Source organism: Mirounga angustirostris, unplaced genomic scaffold, assembly GCF_029215605.1.
Source record: "Mirounga angustirostris isolate CCGP_5_RB_7025 unplaced genomic scaffold, mMirAng1.0.hap1 SCAF_17, whole genome shotgun sequence".
Lineage (NCBI taxonomy): Eukaryota > Metazoa > Chordata > Mammalia > Carnivora > Phocidae > Mirounga > Mirounga angustirostris.
The window spans coordinates 49,288,052-49,309,526 of NW_026991725.1; the positions used below are offsets into that span (position 1 = coordinate 49,288,052).

Sequence of the window (21,475 nt, forward strand, 5' to 3'; positions counted from 1 at the left end):
AGTATTACTATATTAATTTCACATATCAGAAATATTTACGACATGGTAAATATTTGATATAATGTAATAAATCCTATTATCAAATATTAACAGGGCTACACTCGAAGGCCTACTCTGCGTCTGGCAGTGTTCTGCGCCCTATGGGCACTACAAGAAATAGAACGGATCGAAGACCCTCCTCCCTCAGCTTACAGGCATGATGCAATTCTGTCTAGTTTGGAAATATCAACACATAAAATTTTCCACGAATGAAAATTTAAAAAAATATCTGATGGGAGTGGAGGGAGGGAGTCACACCAGGAGAAAGGTAAATAAGTTAAGAAAAGCAGGTAAGGTTAGACGGAGGTACATGCCAAAGAATAAAGCACAGAAGGGGAATACAAAATAGTATTCGAAAGGGATGTAATTTTAGAAAGGGTGGCCGAGGAAGGCCTCCCCGAGAAAGGCACATTTGAGTCCAGTTCGGAAGAGATACTAAGAGATACTCTTGCTGCATCGGAAATCACCCCAAACTCAGCAGCCTGAATGAACAGCATTTATGATGTCACACAGTTGCAGCGGGTCAGGAATCCAGGAGGGGCTCAGTGGGGTGGTCCCGACTCAGGCTCTCCCATGAGGTCACAGTCAGGGTCTTAGCTGGGGCTGCATCTCAATCTGAAGGCTTGAGTGGGGCTGGAGGAGCCATTTCCAAGATGCCTCACTCACATGGATGCGGGCAGGGGCCAAAGTTCCTCACCATGGGGCGGCTCACGCCGTGGCACTGACGTCCCCCCCCCACAAAATGTGTGCGCCGACAGAACAGGGGGAAGCCACGATGCCTTTTATCAGCCCGCCTTAGGAGTGTCTCTCCATCGCAAGTGCCAGATCACACAGCCCAGTGCTGATAGAACGTGGGAGGGATCTCTCACCGTGGGGTCCTGGACCAACAGCACCAGTATCACTAGAAATGCAAGTCCTCGGGAATCAGCCGCTCTGGGGGTGCGGCCCAGCGATGTGCGGGGCAGCCACTGCAGGGTCTGAAGCAGAGAAGCGGCATGATCCAATGGTGGCCACTGTACCAGGCCCTGCGTCTGAGCAGGCTTCCTGCACTCAGCCACCACGCATCCCCTCGGCACGTCTGGTGCCCTAGATGCGTCATCTGTGAATGCTGCCTCTCCCATCCACCCTGTCAGTCCTCCAGAGACGGAGACAAGCTTGGGCCCTTCAAGAGCTCCCTCTAGAAGGAGTGGCAGGACTGGGGAGCGTGGCCTGAGTGGGGCCAGGATGAGGATGGCACCACCACCACCACTACTGAGAGCTGAGACACCGGTGGGATCCAGGGATGTCTCACCCAGGAAGGCTCAGGGAAGGGGGTACCCAGGTGATGAGCTTTGCCCCTGCCCTCAGCTCTAGAACCAGATCCCTCCGTGTTGGTTTCAGACCTCATGGGCTGAGAGAGACAACTTCTGAACCGTGAAGTGACACCCAGGATGGACAGCTTGACGGAAGAGATTCTCGCTTGGGAAGCTTTATGCAGATCCACCTCCCAAGGGGGGGGGGGGGGGCGTTTCTGTTACCACCCCCAGCCCTGTTCACACAGCTTGGATCCCCAGTGGCAGGGACAGAGCAGGGAGCCTCTCAGCAAACAGGGACACAGGCTTTTTGCAAACAGCCATCTGCAGACCGTCAGCAGCAGAACCACGTTCTGTGGGCTCCCCTAGGTCTGATCTACCAGCAGGAGGGCTACTGAGCCTGGGTGACACCTCTACTTTCAGGTAGCATGGGAAGACTTCACCGTGGTTGCTGGACCCCAGGGTCTGCATCCCGAGCTCCAGTTAGAACTGCAGGGCAGGAGTCAAGCCTGGGGGCGTGGGAGCAGAGGTGGGGAGGTGCTACCTAATAGCCCCCAATTCCCAAGGTCTAAGAGTCACGGGCAGCACACACATAACCCTGACAGCCCCCAGACTGCCCCCCACCCCGCCCCAAGCACTGAGAGCCCTCCTGCTCTGAGGAAGGGGTGACACCAGGACTCTGCTGTTCTGGAAAGAGAAAGAACTGGACTGCACACCTGTCCCAGGTGCTTGAAATACCCCTCAGCCCAGAGCCGCTGTTATGTGCCTAGAAGCTCAGGAATTGGTGTCAGAGACCCCGAAATCCCAAGTCCACCCCTTAGAACACATCCCCCAAAGGGAGAGGGAGGGAAGGGCCCCCTCTCTGGTGCTGCAGGGGAAGAGGGTCCTAGAATGCCTTCTTTAGCATTTCTGAGCCGTAGGGGTGTCCCTCAGTTAACCGGGGAAACATCACTCGTGGTGGTCTACCAGCAGATCCAAGGATCCTTTCAGCAAGCCTCAGATCCAGGCAGGGCATGGGTCTTTACAGCCGGTTCACAGAGGCTGGTGATACCAATGGGATAAAGAGGTAGCCAAGGGCAGGACCAGCAGTGGCCAGAGGAATTCTAGTGGGGACATGGGGAGTGGAGCGCCTGGAACTCTCTGAGCCTGTCCTTCAAACCCTTTAGGATCCCTGGTGTACCAAGCTCCTTACACAGAGTACAGATCCAGGCCAACACACCAGGAATCCCTGAACTTGGGTTGAGGGGTAATGAGCGTTGATCGCAACGTAGGAACAAGTGTCTTGTCATGAGCCACCAGGTGGTGGCTGCTCACGGATATTATGACCCCCCATCTTACGGGGGAGAAAATGTAGGTGGGTCCCAAGAAAGAGACTTTGTCAAAACCAAAGCCTGGACCCTCGGGATCCAGGACCTAAGCATAGGTACCTGCCAAAGCTCCGATCTTGTTTCCCAAACTTGGTCACTCATCAGGATCACTGGGACTACTTGATAAAAATACAGATTCCCGACTACTTGGTAAAAATACAGATTCCCAGAGCTGGCTCCTGAAGACTCTGGGGCTGTGTCAACTCAATGCACCCCTGTCCCCCGGGTACCGCGTACAGTAAGCAGTTGGGTGTTTGATGAATGAATCGCTGACTCGGGTCAAAGTAAGACCGTGAGAACTGAGTTTGGTTAGGTTATATGGCCAAGGGCTGCTTTTTAAAAATGAGTGTGTGCACATAGGTAAGAAGAAAAACAGGCTGATGGAAAAAGAGACCAGAGAGAAGAGACAGAGCACGGAGTCCCTTCACATAGCATGAATTACAAATTACACGAGCAGTCCAATCTAAAAGGCAACATATACAGGTGGTTTAAAGAAATGCATTTATAAATAACCAAGAGGAAAAGATGTTCATTCTCCCTCAAAGTTGGAGGAACCCAACCTAAGATGACAAGACGCTGTTTTCTTACTCACTGGACGTATAACATCAGACTGATAACCCCTCATTATCTGGAAGGATCTGGAAAAACAGGTTGGGGAATGTCTTGGAAAAGCAGTAGGAGATTGTGATCAAAATCCCAAACACACAGACCCTCCGACCTAACGACAGCTTTAGGTGTGCAATGATGTAAGTGTAGAGTGGTGGTTGGGGGCATCTTTTGTTAGAGGGGGGAATCTCCAGAGAAACGCTGTAAATGCCCAGGGGGCACACGCTGCGTTGGCAGGATGGGATTCCACTGGGGATCTGGGAGTGCTGATGTGGAGGGCATGTCCAACACACACTGCTAAGTCATCAGTGTACAAAAGGTTCTCAGATGCATTTTAGAAAGTGCGTAAGTCAAATGTAGATGCACAGAAAAATCACCGGAAGAATACACAAGAAGCATCTGATGCTGGTTCTTAAAAATCAAAGTGGGGCACCCAGGTGGCTCAGTCGGTGAAACGTCTGACTCTTGGTTTCAGCTCAGGTCACGATCTCGGGGTCCTGGGATCGAGCCCTGCATCGGGCTCTGCACTCAGTGGGGAGTCCGCTCGAGATCCTCCCTCTCCCTCTGCCCCTCCCCCAGCTCGAGCTCGCTCACTCTCTAAAATAAATAAATAAAAGTCAAACCAAAGGAAGACGACTATATTTTTACAGCATACCCCATTTGAATGCTTTACCAAGTACACGATAATTTCCCACGAAAGAGAGACAACACTGTGTCGTGTTGGTGCAGGAATAAACTCAAAGACAAATAGGAAAAGAAAAACAAGGAACAGACCCGAGCAGACTAGGTTAGCATATGGTCAAGGGGGGCTTTTCAGGGCAACAGTGAAAGGCTGAACCGGTGAATAAATGCTGGGAGAACATGAGGCCAACGATCTGAAAAATATTAAAGTCGAGCCATTCCTCACACATTTTCTGAATTTCAGTTTTTTCTGGCTTAAAAATTGTAAGGGGGGATAAAAGAGTCCACGAGAGTACTAGAAGCACATATTCCCCTCTTTTCGCTGGCAAAGGCCTTTCTAAGCGTGACCTCAAAAGGGAGGAATCAAAAAAGCTAAAGACTGACTAGACCCTATAAAAAATGACCATCAGAATCCTAAAACATCATTTTTCAAAAAAGATTTTATTTATTTGACAGAGAGAGACACAGTGAGAGAGGGAACACAAGCAGGGGGAGTGGGAGAGGGAGAAGCAGGCTTCCCGCCGAGCAGGGAGCCCGATACGGGGCTCGATCCCAGGACCCTGGGACCATGACCTGAACTGAAGGCAGACGCTTAATGACTGAGTCACCCAGGCGCCCCTTAAAACATCATTTTTAAAAAACAGAACTACTGGGCGCCTGGGTGGCTCAGTCGGTTAAGCGACTGCCTTTGGCTCGGGTCATGATCCCGGAGTCCTGGGATCGAGTCCCACATCGGGCTCCCGGCTCAGCGGGGAGCCTGCTTCTCCCTCTGACCCTATCCCCTCTCATGCTGTTTCTCTCTCTCTCTCTCTCTCTCAAATAAATAAATAAATAAAATCTTTTTAAAAATAAATAAAAAAATTAAATTAAATTAAATTAAATAAAAACAGAACTACTTGGGGGCGAGTGTGGCGAGTGTACTCTAATCGAGACCCTTCTCTAAGAAGGATCCAAACGCCAGAGTTCTTTCTTGCAGACCCACATCTGGAGCGTGCTTATTTGGCCCCTACTGTTTGCACCAGCGAGTGAGGCACAGAGCAGGACTTGGAAGGACATCATCGACCATCAGAGGCCAGTTTCTGCTAAATAGCTGCTAAAGTAAAAAAAGCAAGTCTGCGGAGAAAAAGAGGTATGAACTAAACAGAGAAACAAGTGGGCTTAAGACATCACGAGGTCCTAGAAACTGGACCAACAGCTCAGCACCTGATTTCTGTCCTTTAGCGGGGGCTTCTACGAGATGCCCTATAGCCTTCTAATAAATACCTCTTTTTCCCTCACTAGGTAGTCTGAGTAGGCTTCTGTTTCTGCCCACACATAACCACCAAACCGCATTGCCCCATAAATAGCCAACACCAGCCCTGTGGCCTTTAGGTCCTGGAATCTTCTTCTGGAATATTCTGTGACCTGGAATATTCTTCTGGAATGTTCTTCTGGTATACTCTTCTGTGACCATGCTGAATGGTGGCTTCTTAACATACCCCAAGGAGGACTCCCATAAGCTCTCCATGGAAAAATCACACCACTCAACTGTCCAGAAGCTTCTCTTCCCACTACGTGGTACCTTCCACTCACACACTTTTGGGATCTGTTTCCGACAAACTCGGCATTTGCGAACCTCAACCGCACTGCATCGCTAATCCCGATTTAGAAGACTTTCCAGTAAAAGGTGTGACTGTACGTTTATAAATAATGCTTGAAATCATGGAGAGTGTTGCTTTTCACAAGACAGAGGAAACCGTCAGAAAGAGCCACGGTTATTTTGGGGAATAGAAATAAGCCATTCTTTTTTTGAGGTGCGGCCGCCCAAGGCAACTTCCAAGCCTGGCTGGATTCCCGAGGAAGACCATCCAGCACCCCCCGCCCAAGCACAAAGGGCACCCTCCTTATCAGGAACCAACCCTACAAAACAGACGGAAATTCTAGACAAAACAAGATCTCCAACATCAAGAAAGGGCATTCAGGACAGAGAGGAGCTCATGAAATGGGGGAAGACATGGGTAGCATTTTAGAGTTGACGAAGTTAAGATTCTCTGAGAACCAGCACGAGCAGGGTGGGAAAAAACCTCTCTGCCAAGAGGCCTGCCAGTCCTGTCCACTACGGAAAATTCTAGAATGCTACCAACACGGCCAGCCTTCAAGGTGGGCTGAAAGTACAGTAGTGTTTCTCCATCACCTGGAGGGCTGGAGAAAGCACAGTGCACAGGACCCCACTCCCAGAGTTTCTGAATCAGGAGGTCTGGGGTGGGGCCCGAGAAACTGCATTTCTAGTAAGTCCCCAGGTGGTGCTGATGCTGCTGGTCCAGGAACCTCAGTGTAAGAAGCACAAGCCTGGGGGCAGCCGAGGAAGGGCAGAAGTCTCTCGGCAATAGCACTTCTCTTGTCTCCAGGTGTTGGAGGGAAGGCCATTAAAAAAATAAACAAGTGAAAATACAAACAAAAATAAATTTCTTTCTAAAGATGCAACCATCAAAACAAGCCCCACTGTGCACGGTATTTCCCCCCAAACAGGTGGCAATGTTAAAAACTGCAGCGAAGAGTCAATGTGGCCCGAGAGATCCAGAAGAAGAAAAGTGACCCCAGTGGGGCCGATGCAGAGGAGAAATCCACCAGGACCAGCAGGACCACCCATATTCAGGCCTCCTCTCTGCTTCTAAAGTCCACCAGCCAAGAAGATTTTGCATTTGCACACCTGGTCACAGGAGCTGGAGTTCAGGGGCAGGTACTCTTTATAGGGCAGGGACCTGGTGTCCAAAGCACTGTGTGCTCCCTGGCCCGTTCTCTTCTGCTTCCCAAGCTCTACCCCTGCTGTCTGCTGGGCACCCGTTCCTGTAGTCACCCCCCCTCCCCATTAACACGTATCGCGTTTCTATATCAGCAACACAAAGCAACTGAAAGTCTTCATCTGGGGACCGGGAGGATGGGGGGGCGAAGAGAAGGAGGGAGGAGTCCCTCCTTGACTCCCAGCCTGGCACCCTCCGCCCTTTGAGGCAGAGAGCACACGGCCCAGCACCCCTGGGTGCTCCTCACCCCCACATAAGCAAGACCAGGGCTCCGATTTGCGCACCTCGGCCCTGGAAGAGACCCCAAAGCTTAGCAGTGCTCAAAGATCCCACAGAGGACTCCCGCAGGAGAAGGGGGAGGACCAGGGGAAACGGGCGTCTGAGAAAGCAGAAGGGGAGAAACCCGGGAGGACAGGCTGGGATCTGGGGAATGAGCAGCCCCCATCCGCTTCTGCATCTCAGAGGGATTATTTTTATCCTATTCCTAAGAGTAGTACAGGTCCCGGGAAGAGAGGCTGGAAAACGTGGAAACGTCAAAAGAGGAAACGAAAGTCCTCCCTGGGGCACCTGGGTGGCTCAGTCGTTAAGCGTCTGCCTTCGGCTCAGGTCATGATCCCGGGGTCCTGGGATCGAGCCCCGCATCGGGCTCCCTGCTCGGCGGGAGGCCTGCTTCTCCTCTCCCACTCCCCCTGCTTGTATTCCCTCTCTCACTGTGTCTCTCTCTGTCAAATAAATAAATAAAATCTTTAGGGCGCCTGGGTGGCTCAGTTGGTTAAGCGACTGCCTTCGGCTCAGGTCATGATCCTGGAGTCCCGGGATCGAGTCCCGCATCGGGCTCCCTGCTCGGCGGGGAGTCTGCTTCTCCCTCTGGCCCTCCCCCCTCTCATGTGCTCTCTCTCATTCTCTCTCTCTCAAATAAATAAATAAAATTTTTTTAAAAATATATAAATAAATAAATAAATAAATAAAATCTTTAAAAAAAAAGAAAAAAGTCCTCCCTGATCCATCACTGGGAAAGAACCACCATGGACCGACACCTCCCCCAAGGTGTGCCATGGGAGCGAGGGAGCACCCCAACCATCAGGGATCGGGGACAGAAGGGGGGGGTGGCAGAGAGTGGGGCCACCTGCCTGGCAAGCGGGGTCTGTCCCTCGGTTGGGGGGAAACACAGAGCTTGAAAGGGCTTTCAAAACCAGCCTAACCCGCTCCCGTAGAGATGGGGAATCCAGACTTGAGGATGCTGGGGATGCGCCACGGACGACCGAACCAGGAAGGGGCAGAGCTGTGGCCGTGACCGCCAGCCCGGTCCTCTCCGGTACATTCAAGCACAGTGACAAGAAGAATCTACAGTATCTGGAAATCAACTGCTTTACGTGTCTCTTTCCTGCAGCTTACATAAAAGCTTTTCTGCCCTTCCTTCTCTTGGAGCTTCTAGAATTCTGGGACCCAGGGAGCTATTTTAAGCCGGAGCCCACGCCCTGCGTTCACCAAGAGGCTGGCGAGGCAACAGGAAAAGCAGGCTAGCTTTCTGCGGCTGGTGCAACTTTACCCTCAGGCCAGGCAGGTGTCAGAAACGGAGGGGACAGATGGCATCTCTCCAGGGCCTCGTGGAGGACACGACACCACCTGGTGGCCCGTTATGCCGGGGGCCAGGGAAATGTGTTGGTTTTCTGGGGCTGCCCCAACGAAAAACACGACCAGCTAGGGGCTAAAACAACAGAATTGTGTGGTGTCCCAGTTCTCGCGGGGGCCAGAAGTCCGAGATCCACGGTGGGTTCCTTCTGAGGGCCGTGAGGGAGAGTCTGTTCCACAGTCTGTCCCCTCGGTCATCCCCGGGCTCATAGACGGTGTCCTCCTTGGGTCTTCACATTGCCTTCTCTTTGTGCGTTTGTCTCTGGGTCCAAAAGATCTGCTTCTGCTCCAACCTCCCCAACCCAAAGGCCCCCAGTCACCAACCCCTACCCTAGGTCCCCGCAATGGCCCCTAAAGGGTTAATGCCTGGGGGGGGGTTCTAGACCACAAGATCATTTCCACTCTCCCCCACTATTGACGCTAGGGCTTCTCGGGCTGATGGTCTCCTTGGGCATGCAGACAGGAATCAGCTACAGCTGCCAAGACGGCAGGAGATTCATCCAAGAGCAATGATGGGGAGGGGGCTGCCACATGCGAGGACAAGATCCTCCCAGTACGGGGTCTCAGTGCCCCCGCGCACAGCCCAGCACGCTGCTCCCAGGGAGCGGCATGCAGTAAACACATGTGTCTTGCATGACTAACTTCTCACCCTGTTCTCCCACGCCTCTTGGATGAGCACTGCCTACTTTGGAATCCAACTCGGGCTGAAATAACAAAAAAAGCTGTTAGCCCACTCCAAGATCTCCCTCCGATAATACAGATCTGATCACCAGGAAACCACGCCAGTTTTATATACGGAGGCACATTCCCAAACAGTGGTGGGCGATGAGCATTTGGTGCTGTGACTCCTGGTTTCATAGAATCTTAGAGCTGGAAGGGACCTTCCGAGAGGTCTATTCGAGCAGGAAAAGAAAACGGACTCCAACCCACAAGGAAAGTCCCCTTTAACAATCTCCTCTCCATTTCAGGAAACATTCGGTCTTTGCAAACATGTAGCCATTTGCACCGTGTTCCCCTCGCCCACCCCACACCGCCCCTGCCAGAAGCCATCCCAGTGGATAATTAGAGGAGCACAGACAAGGCATTTAACAAACACTTGTTGCTTGATAATCAATTCACGCCATCCTGGCCCACTCACTGATCAGAATGCATCCTGCAGATACTTGACATTTTTGCAGAGTTCCACCGACGGACTGAATGGGCCCTCACCCTTTAAACAGCTACCTGGTTGCCACAGTCCAGACCCCACCTTCCTGCTGCAGCCACGGGCTCCCACGGCCGCAGACACATGCACCAGCCTTACAGCAGCCCCAGAAAGGTGATGCTTCCTGTCCCGACAGTCAGGTGCACAGAAAACCTCCAGGAATAAGGCAGAGCGTGAGATGGGCTGGTAGGTCCTCCCTGAAACAGATGCTCCATCACTGTATACCAGCCAGGCATTTCTCCTTGGATTCCTGATTCTCTTCCCTGGTCCCCTTTCTTAATCTCTGATTCCCAACAGCATTTTTTTTCAAAAGATTTTATTTATTTGACAAAGAGAGAGAGAGGGAGAGAGAGCACAAGCAGGGGGAGCAGCAGAGGGAGAGGGAGAAGCAGGCTTCCCACTGAGCAGGGAGCCCGATGCGGGGCTCGATCCCAGGACCCCAGGATCATGACCTGAGCTGAAGGCAGACGCTTAACGACTGAGCCACCCAGGCGCCCCCCAAGGGCATTTTCATAACCCATCTTCCCACCTCAGCGCCTCATGCCATCTCTCTTCTGCAGTACTTGGGTACAAAACCACAAGGCTCTGTCTGAATGAACATAGGTCAAAACTCCCAGGGGCGCCTGGGTGGCTCAGTTGGTTAAGCGACTGCCTTCGGCTCAGGTCATGATCCTGGAGTCCCGGAATCGAGTCCCGCATCGGGCTCTCTGCTCGGCAGGGAGTCTGCTTCTCCCTCTGACCCTCCTCCCTCTCATGCTCTCTGTCTCTCATTCTCTTTCTCAAATAAATAAATAAATAATCTTAAAAAAAAAAAAAAAAAAAAAACCTCCCAAAAACCCACAGGAACCGGGCGCGTAAAATGCACACGTAAAGCTAACGGAGTGTACGAAAAGTCCGGGGCAATGGCAACCTTCTCAGCATCATATCCGGTTGTGTTCAGGCAGGCAGGTGGGTCTGATGTGGCCACACCTCATGATTCTCCAAGAGAAGACAAGTCACTGGATGGTCATGGAAGGCTTTATGATTTCCGGCCAACAGGTGACCTCCACTATACCTCCATCTCTTCAGGACAGCTCAGCAGGATCTGGAAGGTTTTGACCCTGCCCTGCCCAGCACACACAGAGGCCAATAATGCTGCGCTAAATTCAGTCATCGCGGATCAGCACTGTATTTGAGAGTTCAAGCCAAGCAAACATCATGCCTTATGAGGACACAACTCACAGCCACCTTGTACTTTTTTTTTGGCCTCTGATGAAAGAAAACTGGTCAAGCGAATGACTGGTAGAGATCCCGCCAACTGATATGGTTGGGTTGACCTGGTTTGGATGGATTAGCCACCGAACCCTGCTAGGTCACAGGGCATGGGGAGGGGACAGTAACTCTATACTGGGCACTCACTTCCTAACCAAAACGGAGGCAAGTCTGAAAGCCCCAGTCTACCAACCTCCAGAGAAGGACAATACGAAAGTAGAAACCTTATGACTTCTCGCCGTATCAAAGGCTTGAACTATTTCACTGGACTCTAAGTTCCCCGAAGACAAGGATGGTATTCATTCCATCCAGATGTCCCAGTGCTCTACAGAATGGGAAAATGAAAAGAGTGTAAGCCCCAAACGCTGACTGAACCGTACCTAGGAGCAAAGTTGAAACGACAGTCCATAGGGTTTTTTTAAATGGCAAAAACAGTGGGGCACCTGGGTGGCTCAGGTGGTTAAGCGTCTGCCTTGGGCTCAGGTCATGATCCTGGGGTCCCTGCCTCAGGCTCTCTGCTCAGCAGGGGAGTCCGCTTCTCCCTCTCCCTCTGCCCCTCCCCCTGCTCACGTGCTCGCTCGCTCTGTCAAATAAATAAAATCTTAAAAAAATAAAAAGGCAGGGCGCCTGGGTGGCTCAGTCGTTAAGCGTCTGCCTTCGGCTCAGGTCATGATCCCAGGGTCCTGGAATCGAGTCCCACATCGGGCTCCCTGCTCAGCGGGAAGCCTGCTTCTCCCTCTCCCACTCCCCCTGCTTGTGTTCCTGTTCTTGCTGTCTGTCTCTGTCATATAAATAAATAAAATCTTTAAAAAAAATTAAAAAATAAAAATAAATAAATAAATAATTAAAAGGCAAAAATGCTGAGATTTAAAAGAAATTTTTTGAGCCTTTGACTCAAAAGCTTTGAAATTAAAAGATCTGCCACGATATCCTGTTTTATAACAGGATCAGAAGAAAGATGAGAAAATATCCACGAGTCAGTTACCTTGACAACACCGAAGAATATAAACGTTAGCCAGGCTAAAGGGTCTTCCTCCGCAGTTTTATGCTCAATCTGTACCTTGTCACCATAAAAATGACAGATCTGTCTTTAAGGAGTTCTTCCTCGAGATTCTACCTTAACTAGAGTAGTTTACAGTGATAAGGCCTCTAACCTTGAGACTAATACATGTTTACTTGTTTGAAGAAAACTGTATTCTTTCACTTGATCTCGGTAAAAGAAAATTGGATTTAAATTTACTCTTCAACTTCATAATATTTGATCCACTAACAATGCCTTCATCAATCTTATTGTCTCCTTGCAAGTCAGAAATAGGTAACCATTAGAAAACGTGTAAAAATAGAAAGCAGACCTTCTTACTCTCTCCAAATAATAGAATTGGATCCAGTAGGTCTGTGGTATTTTTTAACAAATTCCCTAGGTGCTTCTAATGCCCACCAAAGTTTGGGAATCAGGCAGAAGGAATCCCCAACCGAGACGTCACATGACTATTTTTACTGTGATGTAATTTACATCCCATAAAATTCTCTCTAAAAAGCACATAACAGGAGTGGTTTTTAGTATATTCACAGACTTGCGCAAAGATTACCAAAACTATCTAATTTTAGAACACTTTCATCATCTCAAAATGAAACCCCATGCCCATCAAGAGTCACTCCCATTCTCCCCCTCTCCCGGTTCCTGGAAACCACGAATCTACTTTCCGGGTCTATGGTTTTGGCTATTCTGGGTCTGTCGTGTAAGTGGAATCATACTGTATATGGTTTTGTGTGTCTGGCTTCTTGCACTTAGCATGATGTTTTCAAGGTTATCCTTGTCGTAGTAGCAGGTGTCTACTAGTATTTTGTTCCTGTTTATGCTTGAATAATCTCCCACTGTTGGGATATGGCATCTTTTGTTTATCTATTTATGATGTGGTAGACATTTGGGTTGTTTCTGGCCACTGTGAAGAATGCCACTATGAACACTCATGTATGGGTTTTCGTGTGCACGTGTTTTAGATTCTCTTGGGTACGTATCTAGGAGTGGAATTGCTGGGTCATAACCCACACACTCCCTTTTTGTTTCACTTCCGTATCTGAACAATTTGCTGCTCATCGGCAACCCCACCAACCAGTCAATGGGACGGTTCTTACACTGTTGACCAATAAGCAGCCTTTTCAGAGTAACTCAACTTCCTAGAATACAATAAACAGTAAATTCCTTTTGTCTCCTTTGTCTTTTGATTTTTTTATGGGTCTTTCACGTACTGGCTGTGTGCATGACTCCCTAACCCACTCGGCATTTGCCAAAATTCCAAGAGATGACCGGTCCTGAGAACAGCTGAGATATGAGGAATGTGTTGTGCATGTGTTACCTTAATGTTACAAACTAAAATGGATTTTCTGCATGAAAAAAAACAAAACCCACACAGAAGCCAATTAATAGTAAGCTTTAAAGTCTAACAGCTTTGCACTAGAGTCTGTTAAATAAAAATAATAAAGCCAAAATAAAACATGTACGAACACACACACACACCGAGCTACCTCAATCAACTGAATGTGCCAAACAAAAGCATCTTTCTCATCTCACATTTGTTCAGTGCAGATGGACATAAGAAAACAGATAGATGCTTCTGGGTGTAGAAGTTTCTCAGGGCAACCTTTACTAACAGGGAATTATTAGGGCTGTTCTATCCGGGGAGCTAGAAAAGTATCCAATTATTTGTAACAAAGAAAAGCTCAAAGAATGCTTTGGAAAGTGTTCTACTGGAAAACTTATCCAGAAACTCACATTAGCTCCTGGTGTAATAAAGTTAAGTGGGAATCTACTCATTTAAAGAAAAATTAAAACAAGAAATCAAGAAAAGCACTGGCTATTTGGCAAATGACTCCAAAAGCTCAAATCCTAGTATATTCCTCCAAGCCTCACTCACAAACATAATAAAACATTTATACATAGGGATGCTTTATCAAAAGAGCTTAAAATACAACTCCTAGTTCCCCTGGGTTTCAGTTGATGCTCAAAGAAGATACTTGTGTTTCTCTTAAAAATAAATGTCATTTCAGATTTTTTTTTTCCTGCTAATTCGTGAATTCAGTTATCCTTATTGCAAATTAAGTGACCACCCCCTATGCCCATTCTCCGGAATACTGAGGCAGTGAATAAAAATAAAGGATGGGAAGATGGGATCCGGGCATAGCCTGGCTTATGAATGGCCAGGTAACTTGGATCAAGTTCCTGTCCCACACGGTGGCGGGGGGGGGGGGGGGGGGGGGTGGCACTCCACTTCCTCATGTGTAAAATGGATGGGTTCTATTTATTAAACCAGAGATCATCCAACTTTTGCTTTCAAGGGCCAGACGGTAAATATTTCTGGCTTTGTCACCACACCATGTCTGGTCTCTACTCTGCCATCATAGTGCGAAAGGAGCCTTAGACAACAGGCAAACAAAAGAGCATGGCTGTGTTCGATAAAACTTTATTGACAAAAATAGGCTGAATTTGGCTCCATGATTGTGTTCAATAAAACTTTACTGACAAAAATAGGCTGCGAGCTGAATTTGGCCCAAGGGCCCTAGTTTGCCGAGATGACTTGGAAGGTCCTCCCTAGGGTGACTGTGGAGTAAAAGTCATTGGCCATTGAAACTCCGGGAACATTCGAATCATCAAAATCTGACAGAAGAGTTAGATGTACACCACAAACTCAGTGCTTTAGGTGTCCGTGCACTGGGACACAGACCTTGGGCTCTTTCTCAAGGCTCTATCAATTGCCTCCTTCTATTTTGGATGCTCCACTGACCATCCACCTAGGGCTTGGATGAAGCATCACTCTGTGGGGTTGGAGTCAGGCTTTCTGGGGGCCAGATGATATAACCTAAAAGGGCGGAGGAAATAGCTCTCCAAGGGGGAGAAGTTTGGCCAACGGGAAATAGGAGATGAGAGGGAGGTGAGCAGATCAGACACCTCTGCTTTCCCATGGACTACTCAAAGGCATGGCTCTTCTCTGTAACCCTTCCAGAGAAGTGAACACACCTGCTGGGTGAGACCTGAACAGACCTGTTGGATCTCTCTGCAGTTCACTATCAACCTTAGCCAGCATCATGTGACATCTTCCCTCTCTTACCCACTCTCACTGCTCTGGGCTTATACAGCCTAAATGAAGTGTTAATACTTAATCCTTGCCTCAGGCTCTGCTTTCTAGAGAAGGAGAGCTAAGACATCCCCCTCAAGTGATCTTCCTTTAGAAATGAAAAGCATAAATAAATGAAGCTATTGGATTTAAAGTGTACAAAGACTAATACATAAGAGATAAAATATTGACTCATACATTATACAAAACTAATCTTGGCCTTCATTACTGGCTTGAAATACCCCTTCAACGTCCAAACTGTAAAATATATCCTAAACGGTATCTAAAGTCAGCACGTCTCCAAAAAGAGGACCTGAACAGCTATGACCATATCACTGCTAAGCGATTAATAACTGGAAGGGATTTCTGGCCTTCCAGTTATTTAGAGAACTAAACAACACTGAGCTCCATCTCTTGAAATGCAATTACCTGTTATACAAATAAGAGGTCCCCCTTAACACTAACTTAGGTCCCTGAAAAGGATAGGATATTAGCAATAGCTCAATATCCAGAAACTAAACACAACCCCATTTTTGGCAATAGTCAAATTCTGGTGGGAATATAGCACAAGCCTGTCCTGATACCAGAACTCCTGGGGTTCCTGGGGCCCAAGCTCAGGGCCCCTTTGCATGACAAAACACCCTGGAGAGATATAACCATGGGGAGATAAGGCGAGTTGGGGACTTCCCAGAGTCTCCTAAAGCATGCTTTGATGGCTTTGCTGAGTTTATATGAAAACAACAGCACTATTGCATGAACTTACCCACCGAAACTTCCGGTTGGCCATCTGGCCCAACACTATTAAATAATCTGTGCTTCCCCCAGTGATTTAAAATATCACCTCTACCGTAAGCCTGATCTATATTTCAGTCTGTCTCTGAATGTCCCTTCTTAATCTTTTCTCCTCTGCCTTTCACGATATTGCCTTACTCCTCCTGGATTCTTCTTATCTCTGACAATTATTTCAAAGTCTCCTTCACCCCTCCCTTAAATGTTTTTCTGCAGGGCTCTCTCCTAGATGTTCGCCCTGGGTGATTTCCTGCATTTCACGGCCTTATTTCTCTGCTGATTGAATGAAAATTCTGGGCCGCCATGTGTGGTTGTATAGGTTGGCCACTGCACAATGATGCCAGGCCAAGGGGGCAAGTAGGAGTGATATCCATTCTGCTCTCTGCGTGCCAAGCCAAGCACCCACATGGCTCCCCAGATTCTCATCTCTAGCCAGGTGTCCCCTGAGTCATCCAAGGGAGAATCAGAGAGACAGCCCTTGGGCTAAGGAACAAAATCCTTAATATCCTATTCAGGGTCTGCACACGATCCCTCCCAGCACTGACTATGGCTTTGCCTTCAGAAAGGCATTTCCCATCCCCAACCCCTTCCTCAGCCCTCAGCCCTCCTGCATCTTAGCTGCAGGGTGTCTCCTCCTCCAAGAAGCCTCCCCTGATCTCTCTGGGGTCTCTCTGGAACGCACTCTCAAAACACCCTGGGCTTCTCCTTCACAGCCCTGCTCGTAAGGGTAATCAAATACATATTCATTTCAAATCTGCTTCCAATGTTAAGAAGATGAGCTCTTCGAGGGGAGGGATGCTTCTTTATTATTATTATTATATCCCCAGTGTCCAACAGTTGGCCTAGGACTTGGGTGAGGCCCAGTAAGTGTCTGTTGAATGAATGAATCAGTCAATCCAACAGATGAGGATGAAATAAATAGTGCATAAAAGTAGCATGTATCTAGAACGCAAGACCAAGAAGCCAGGATGACTGTGAACATACCAGAGAAGGTGGGGAAGGGTAAGGAGGGTCCTACCAGAGATAACAGAGAGCCTAGAGCCGGAGTCATAGCGTGAGGGCCCACCCCCCCTCCTTACCATACAGCCCGTGAACTCCTGAACTAAGATCGTCTTAAGTGCTTGAAAAAGGTGGGGGGTGCCCAGGTGGCTCAGTCGGTTAAGCGTCTGCCTTGGGCTCAGGTCATGGTCCCAGAATCCTGGGATTGAGCCCCATTGTCGGGATCCCTGCTCAGCGGGGAGCCTGCTTCTCCCTCTCCCTCTCCCTCTACCCCTCCCACTTTGTGCTCTCTCTCTTGCTCACTCTCTCTCTCTCTCAAAGAAATAGTCTTTAAAAAAAGATGCTTGAAAAGAATCAAAAAAAAAAAAAAAAAAACATGTAAAAGTTATTTGAAATTCATGTTCCAGTGTCTGTAAATAAAGTTTTATTGGAACAGAGCTACACTCGTGGGTTTGCTTTTGCACAAGGATAGAGCTGAGGAGTGGTGACAGAGACCACAGGAACCTCAAGGACAAAACCAACGTAGTGGGGCGCCTGGGTGGCTCAGTCGTTAAGCGTCTGTCTTCGGCTCAGGTCATGATCACAGGGTCCTGGGATCGAGCCCCGCATCGGGCTCCCTGCTCCGCGGAAAGCCTGCTTTTCCCTCTCCCACTCCCCCTGCTTGTGTTCCCTCTCTCGCTGTGTCTCTCTCTGTCAAATAAATAAATAAAATCTTAAAAAAAAAAAAAACCAACGTAGTACCTGGCTCTCTACAGAAAAAAGTTTGCCAGCCAGTTTGACCTAGAACATCTTGGGATCGCTATATCCCCGGACCCTGCCCCCAAGCCCATGCTAAAGTCTGGGCCTCAGAAAAAAAAAAAAGCTGCCACATCCTGTCAGTTACTGTAACATGGGACTTTAATATCTGGTGAATGAAGAGGGGAGAGTTAAATTAACAGTAGCATACCCTTGCAACAGGCTATCCCACGGCAGGTTACAAAATGAGCTGGACTAACATGTACGTGTATAGAAAGATGGCCACAGTACGCTGTCAGAGCAATTTCTAGAACATGGATCGTGTTTCCAATGTATTATAAAGCATAAGCATGCAAATGCTCGGACGGTTAGAGAATATACAAATATCTGGAGGGCTATATGCATGATAAATAGCTTTAGGGAGTGGAACCAGGGATTTTTACTTTTTCTTTTTTTTTTTGGTACCCATTGAGTTTTTTTTAACCAAGACTATACCACTAATTTAAAAAAAAAAAAAAAAAGACAAAAATGCAGATTTTGAGAAAGCCTCTTTTACCACTCACCCACCTCCAGCCCCTTTGCAACAGTGTGGCTAATTCCGGATGAGAATAGGCCGGAAGCCTTGCTGATCTCAGGATCATGTGGTCCAATTTCTGCATTTCACAGATGGGAGTTGCGCATATATACACTTTCCTCTAAAACTTCAAAGGCCACTAACAGCGCAGAGCTCCTCATGTGTTTGTTTTGAGGAAGCTTAAGATTAGAATGACCAGAAATAGTTCTACTTCCCTTTTCCTAGAAACCAGTTACCTCTTCAGCTGGAACGCGCCCCTCGAGCCTGCGGAAGGCCGGTTGCCCGGGGACAAGAACTGCTTTCTCTGCTACTCCCTCTAAAGAGCAGCTGGTCCTCCAGTTAAAGTCAGGTGGGTGCAGACAAGGGAAGTGAGGGGCGAAGGCCGAGCCAACACGTGGACAAGGATTAGATTTCGCATCCTGCCTTGGCACACAGATCTGTGATGCCCCCCACGTCTAACCTGCGTTTCCATCCTCCGGGGAGGCATGAGGTCAAGATAGACAGAGCTCTTAGCTACACTGGCCTACCCTGCCCAAGACCGCCTTGCTAGAGAACCTGCCGCTCCTGCTTCTATAAACCTTCTCCAGCCTTCTCGCGGCCCACTCGAGAGCCCTCCTGCTGGGGTCCTGGGGTCCCTTGTGAAGGCCCAGGAAGCCCACAGTCCCTGGGGACAAGGAGGTGTGGTCCTAACTCAACTCAGAAATGCCCACGGGACCTGTGTTATCTATGAGAATAAATAATCCTTAAGTAGCCCCAACATTTCCCAAAGGACATTCCAAGAAATGCCAGCCAGTGAGCTACTGCGGGGAAGAGTAAGCAATGTGTGGGGAAGTTAGGGAAATCCCTCGCCTGCAACCCTCTTTTGGGAGCTTCTGTCTCATCAGCCCATTCCATGTTCCAAGATAATCACGCAATAGCCAAACCTGGTTAACTTGACTCAAACCAGCTGTTGACCAGAGAAAAACCTTTTGAGATCCCAGTTCGGAAAACAGCCCTAGACCGTGAGGTTGGGTTCAACAGAGATGCCCAGGGGCGGCTGTGAGTTTCCAGGGAGGACCCCCCCAACCCCCGACCCCGAAGGGTGGGCTTCCCGATCCAGCGCAGACCCCCATCGCCCAGCACCGTGGGGGGAAAGCAAGAACCCACCGCAGCCTCTGAGGCCGGTTTCCGAGGAAGAAGTCTCACCACTGGGAGAGGCGAGAGGGGGACAGAAAGGCGGGGGCTGGTGCAGGATGCTCCCCAGCGGGGGACTCACCATTGGTGGCCGTGTTGACATAGTAACGGCGGCCCTGAGGAGACAGGTAGCTCTGCCAGCCAGGTGGAAGGACAACAATCTGGCTTTCCTCTCCGAGAGGAGGGGGAACCATTCCAGGCTTCTGCGGAAGAGGAGAGAAAAGGTCACACATGCCGGGCATTTCGGTGACTGGGTTGCAACCAGTTTGGGACCAGGCAGTCGGAGGCAGCTGAAGTCACTTTGGAAGAGCCGATGCTGGGGACGGGCTTGGGGGTGCGGGGACGGGAGGTGGCCCACTGGCCTCCCTGGGGGGAGGAGGTCACAGGCCACACACGTGGGATTTGGGGGCTTGCCCGAGCGTGAGGTGTGAGGAGCGCTTGCTGTTTCAGAGCCACCACGGAAGGGACAGCTTCCCACAGAGGACAGTCAGCAGAGCTGGGCCTTCTCCCCGGCAGCCCCCTGTCCTCTGCACATGCCCACTGTGGAATCCAAAGCCTGGACCCCCAGGATCCCCACGTACAGCAGCGGGCAAGGCCCAGGGCCTGCTGTGCGAACCTACCAGAAGTTAATTAACCCAAGTCTCAGCAGAGCAAGATCTGAAGCCTTCTATAACCACGCCGAGAACAGATGAAGGGCTGGCGGGGCGGGGGGCAGGGGGCGGGGGGGGGGGGGCGCTTTTCTGGTCCACTGTCCAAATCTCTCTGGGGGATCTGGAGAGAACCAGGACCCACGCCCAAACCACAGCTCCCTTTCCATCATGTGTACTTTGTGCACTTATGTGTGGTTTAATCTTTTTTTCCTTAAAGATTTTTATTTATTTATTTGAGAGAGAGAGCATGAGAGAAAAGAGAGAGAGCACAAGCAGGGAGAAGGATAGAGGGAGACGCAGACTTCCAGCTGAGCAAGGAGCCCAACGCGGGACTCGATTCCAGGACCTGAGCCGAAGGCAGACGCTTAACCGACTGAGCCACCCAGGCGCCCTGGTTTAATCTTTTGACCATCAAGAGCAGTCCTCTTCTTAAAAATACAAATAAGAGAAAAATATATATGTGTGTGTAAGGGAGAGTAAGCAGGTGAACCCACAGAGCCTACAAGAGAGGTGACTTCCGGCGGTGGCATGAGGCGCAAATTTTCTCCTCTCCCTTTTACTTATCTCTTGCATCTAAATGTCCCTCAAACAACAAAAATAAGTGGTGAGCTAAAGAACATTTAAAAATAAGGAAAGAGGGTCCAAATTAGCCCACACAATGGCTGTACCTTCTGAAGATAGCTAAGTGGATTCAACCACACAGGGAGAGGGGCCGTGAATTTCTCAGCAAAGCTGGACTCTGTTCAGATGTATTAAAAACTACTCCGCTCCTAGGGGCACCTGGGTGGCTCAGTCGTTAAGCGTCTGCCTTCGGCTCAGGTCATGATCCCAGGATCCTGGGATCGAGCCCCACATCGGGCTCCCTGCTCGGCAGGAAGCCTGCTTCTCCCTCTCCCACCCCCCCCACTTGTGTTCCCTCTCTCGCTGTCTCTCTGTCAAAAAATAAATAAAATCTTAAAAAAAAACAATACTCCGCTCCTGAATGTCCCTGGCAGCTCTCCGCCATGCCCACCAGGGAAGTTTTGGTCACTAATGATGGCTACTTAGGAAAAATAGCTAACAGATCCAAAGCAAGCAGTACGGACATGAGGTTCCCTGCTCTCCTATTGTCTGAAGGTTGCAAAACTAACTACTTCTGCCTGTGGCACGTCCTCACCAGGGACCGGGTCCATCCTAGATGGTCCTGGGACCCTGAGTAACCACGGCCTCCCCGTGGTCACCATGGTTAAAGGCTGTCAACCCGCAGTGCCTCAGATTCAGTATGGAAGGTGTTGTTTTGTTTTGTTTTTTAAAAGATTTTATTTATTTGGCAGAGAGAGAGAGAGACAGAGAGAGCGCACAAGCAAAGGGAGAAGGAGAAGCACATTTCCCACTGAGCAGGGAGCCCGATGCGGGGCTCGATCCCAGGACCCCAGGATCATGACCTGAGCCCGAAGGCAGACACTTAACCCATGAGCCACCCAGGCGCCCCTGGGAGGAGGTTTTTAAACTACCAGGCGCCAAGCACCAGCCAGGAGATCTCAACAACAGAACACGTCCACTGAGCGTGTTTACTTGGGCCTCCAGACACCGGCTCTGGCCTCTCCCGGAT

General features: G+C 49.4%; 1 protein-coding gene across 5 annotated transcripts in view; it reads right to left on the minus strand.

The window, feature by feature from the left end:
- The window catches only part of GAS7 (growth arrest specific 7), a 206,208-nt gene that overhangs the window by 67,358 nt on the left and 117,375 nt on the right, over positions 1-21,475 (minus strand). For all 5 annotated transcript variants that reach the window (XM_054511056.2, XM_045889855.3, XM_054511058.2 and 2 more), the window contains exon 2: positions 19,317-19,437. In XM_054511056.2, coding sequence (XP_054367031.1) covers positions 19,317-19,437 — 121 coding nt within the window. The remainder of the gene's footprint in view (positions 1-19,316; positions 19,438-21,475) is intronic.